This window comes from Alexandromys fortis, unplaced genomic scaffold (genome assembly GCF_014885135.2).
Source record: "Alexandromys fortis isolate MF-2015 unplaced genomic scaffold, M_Fortis_MF-2015_v1.1 scaffold_28, whole genome shotgun sequence".
Lineage (NCBI taxonomy): Eukaryota > Metazoa > Chordata > Mammalia > Rodentia > Cricetidae > Alexandromys > Alexandromys fortis.
The window spans coordinates 6,627,362-6,630,455 of NW_026067901.1; the positions used below are offsets into that span (position 1 = coordinate 6,627,362).

The 3,094-nt window shown below is 42.3% G+C and overlaps 1 protein-coding gene across 1 annotated transcript in view; it reads right to left on the bottom strand.

Moving 5' to 3' along the window:
* Window positions 1–782, bottom strand: part of Muc19 (mucin 19, oligomeric) — an 87,149-nt gene extending 86,367 nt beyond the window's left edge. Inside the window, exon 1 of the mRNA XM_050131363.1 lies at window positions 761–782. Coding sequence (XP_049987320.1) covers window positions 761–782 — 22 coding nt within the window. The remainder of the gene's footprint in view (window positions 1–760) is intronic.
* Window positions 783–3,094: the final 2,312 nt, after the last annotated feature.

Consider the following 3,094-nt stretch of genomic DNA (forward strand, 5'->3'; position numbering starts at 1 on the left):
TTTTATTTCCATTGGCATATTATTATTATTATTATTATTATTTTGAAATACAAAAATTTTGTAAAGAATGGTAAGTCAGGAACAAAACATCAAGTAAGAGGAAGATAGGAGAACTTTTAGGTACAGAAACATGTTTTTGAAAAACATGGAAGAGAAAGTAGGTGAACAAGGGATTTTAATCCATGTTAAGGCAGGGGATGTAAAACATTTTATTTTTAAAGTAAGAGATCGTTATGAAACAGAAATGGGCATATAAGGAAAAAAACCAGAGCATCCCTGCCCCTCACCTGCTGCAGCACTCCAGAGAGTGGGCCCTCCACCTCCCTTGGCAATACAGTGGAGCTGGCCCCAGTGTCCCTGTGGAAGTGCCTACTCAGGAGGTGTGAAAGCAGAATCATTGGCCCTGCCCCTAGGAGGAAATTAACCAGAGCAATGATGGAAAGCTCACCCTGGTAGTGAAGATGGAGGAGCCAGTGAAATGACCAACCCAGAAACTACCCAGGCCCAGAACTAAAGTTATAAGTTGGTCCACCTCAACATCCACCCAATCTGTGATCTGCAGGAGCTTGTGGAAAGGTTAGTCCCATAGACCCAAAGCTGCAGGATCTCCGCAACTCAGGGTATCCAAGAGGAGTCCCATTTAGGATCCAGTGTCAATAGTGTAGCAGAATTCAGGGGCCTCAAAACAGACCAATGATTCTTTGCAATGAACACTTGCAAGTGAAAATATATGAACCAAGGGGTTTACTGGGTGACTCACTGTGTCGCACTGCAGCATCCATGACGAGATTTTTTTCTTTTTCCTTTTTTTCTCTTAAATATTACTTTACATTTGGAGGGGGGATGCAAGGGCAGATAGTAGATATAAAGGGACGGGAAAATGAGTGGGATCAAGATGCACGATCGAAAGATACAAGGAATAAATAAAAAGAACTTTAAAAAATTATGTATGTATGCTTAAACTGGCTATATTTCAAAATTATTGTTTAAATTGTTCTGAGCTCAAATATTGTGTTTGGTTGGAGCTTCCAGCTTGCCCATGCACAAGCTGGAAAACCCCATCTGCCTACTTCCCACAACCATGCCCACACTAAAAAACTCCAAACAAAAAAATGGCACTTAAAGCCTAGTTCTGTATTTCTGGAAGCTGGTTCAACCCACCCTCCTGACACGACCAGCCCACCCAAGTACCTGCCCAGGGACTTAGCCTTCGACCATACTTTAGAACAATCCCAGCTCCTGACTGGCACGTCATCACCCCTTGCCTACCTAAGAACTATAAAACCAGCTTGCCTTAGCTTGGGGATACAACTTCTCTGACCTCGTTCTCCGAGACCAGTGAACCCGCCCAGGAGTTGCTTTATTCTCAGTAAACCTGTTGTTATACCTGCCATTTGGGTTGATCCAGCTTACTGTATCTATAGGGGAACTTATTGTATCTATAGGGGAACTTACTGTTTCTATAGGGGAACTTACTGTATCTATAGGGGAACTTTCTATCTGAAAAAAAAATAAACCAAACAAATCAGCTAGTACTTATTTTATCAGCCAATATTCTTTAGACATTAGGAAGGAGCTTCAAAGGAGACATGATGATGTCCGGCTACACCTATGCCATTTAAATTTGGTGTCTGGGGTATCAGCTATGCTTAAGCATAGGCAAAGTATCAGAGGAAATGGTCATAGACACAAGAATAAGTCTGACTGGTGATAGCCCTGCCCCTGGGATAAATGCATTTCCCCAGGTAAACAAACAGACCTCTCAGAGAATCCCCAGGTAAAATAAAAAGGTTTTAAAAGGGCCGATGCTTGCCATTGCTATAGAAGGTCCGTATACTGAAAAATCACCTCCTTTGGTGAGCTTCTAGGAACCCAGATCTGTGTACTTTCACAAAAGGGGAGGATGAATATCATGGGAGACTGCAGCTGCCTATTGTTTCCTAGGGAAAGCTGCCTCAAGCAACAGCGGCTGCCACTGAGATAGATGTCTTGTGTAACTTTACATAGCAAGTAAGAACATTTATGGGGGACTTGTGTTCTGCCAAAACAGACAACCCAGGATTCCTTTCTAAATGAATGAATTTACATTGTAACCAACCGTTGAAGGGAACATCCCAAACCAAATGATTTACTGAACCCTTAATGTCCAGATGGTTAAAGGATTTACAATCTTCAGCTGGGAGGTGGAGAGTTCATAATTATGCAAAGAAAACCTTTTGCCCTCCATATGGCAAAATGCTAAAGAAGTGGCCTTCACTGCCCTCGCTGACAACTGAAGAATATTCCCAGGCCAACTCTTTGATTCGATTAAAAATGGCTCTTGGGATCAGTGGCACAGAGCAGGCCATTGGAAACTGTCAAAAGACCTAATGATTTCAGTCATCTGGAGAGAGGTACACTGAGCTATTGTGGTCGCATGATACGGCCTGTTTGCTATGCAATAATTTAGGAATCGTGACCAAACTATTGACTCTGCTTAACCCAGTACCGAATATATAGTCTGCCAGGGGGTGAGGGGTAGGATTGACAACCTGATTTTTTTTCAGACACCTTTTAAAGGTTGTGAATAATTCTGGGTAGACAGAGACTTAACCTATTTGAGCTTGAACTAAAATAATTCAGGAAGGTTTTCTCTACAACAAAGCCTTCCTTCTCAGAGTCTTCAGAGCCTCAGAAAACTTGCTGAGGGTAAAGTTGCTATACTTGCAAACTGCTAAAAGACTTGAAATTTCTCTTCAATCAAGAAAAAAATCAGCTGGGCGGTGGTGGCACACGCCTTTAATCCCAGCACTCGGGAGGCAGAGGCAGGCGGATCTCTGTGAGATCGAGACCAGCCTGGTCTACAAGAAATAGTTCCAGAACAGGCTCCAAAACCACAGAGAAACCCTGTCTCGAAAAACCACACAAAAAAATCATCTTCTTCTTAAACACAAAGCAAACCCCATTTACAAATCTGTCAGCGTGTGGGAACCTGACTTTATGTTCTAAGTTGCTCCAGCGTTTTTCTTTTAGGGATTGTTCTTATTATCATATATCATATATTATCATGTCCTCTGCCCCTTCCAGACTGTCGAACCACTGGATTCTTTCCTGA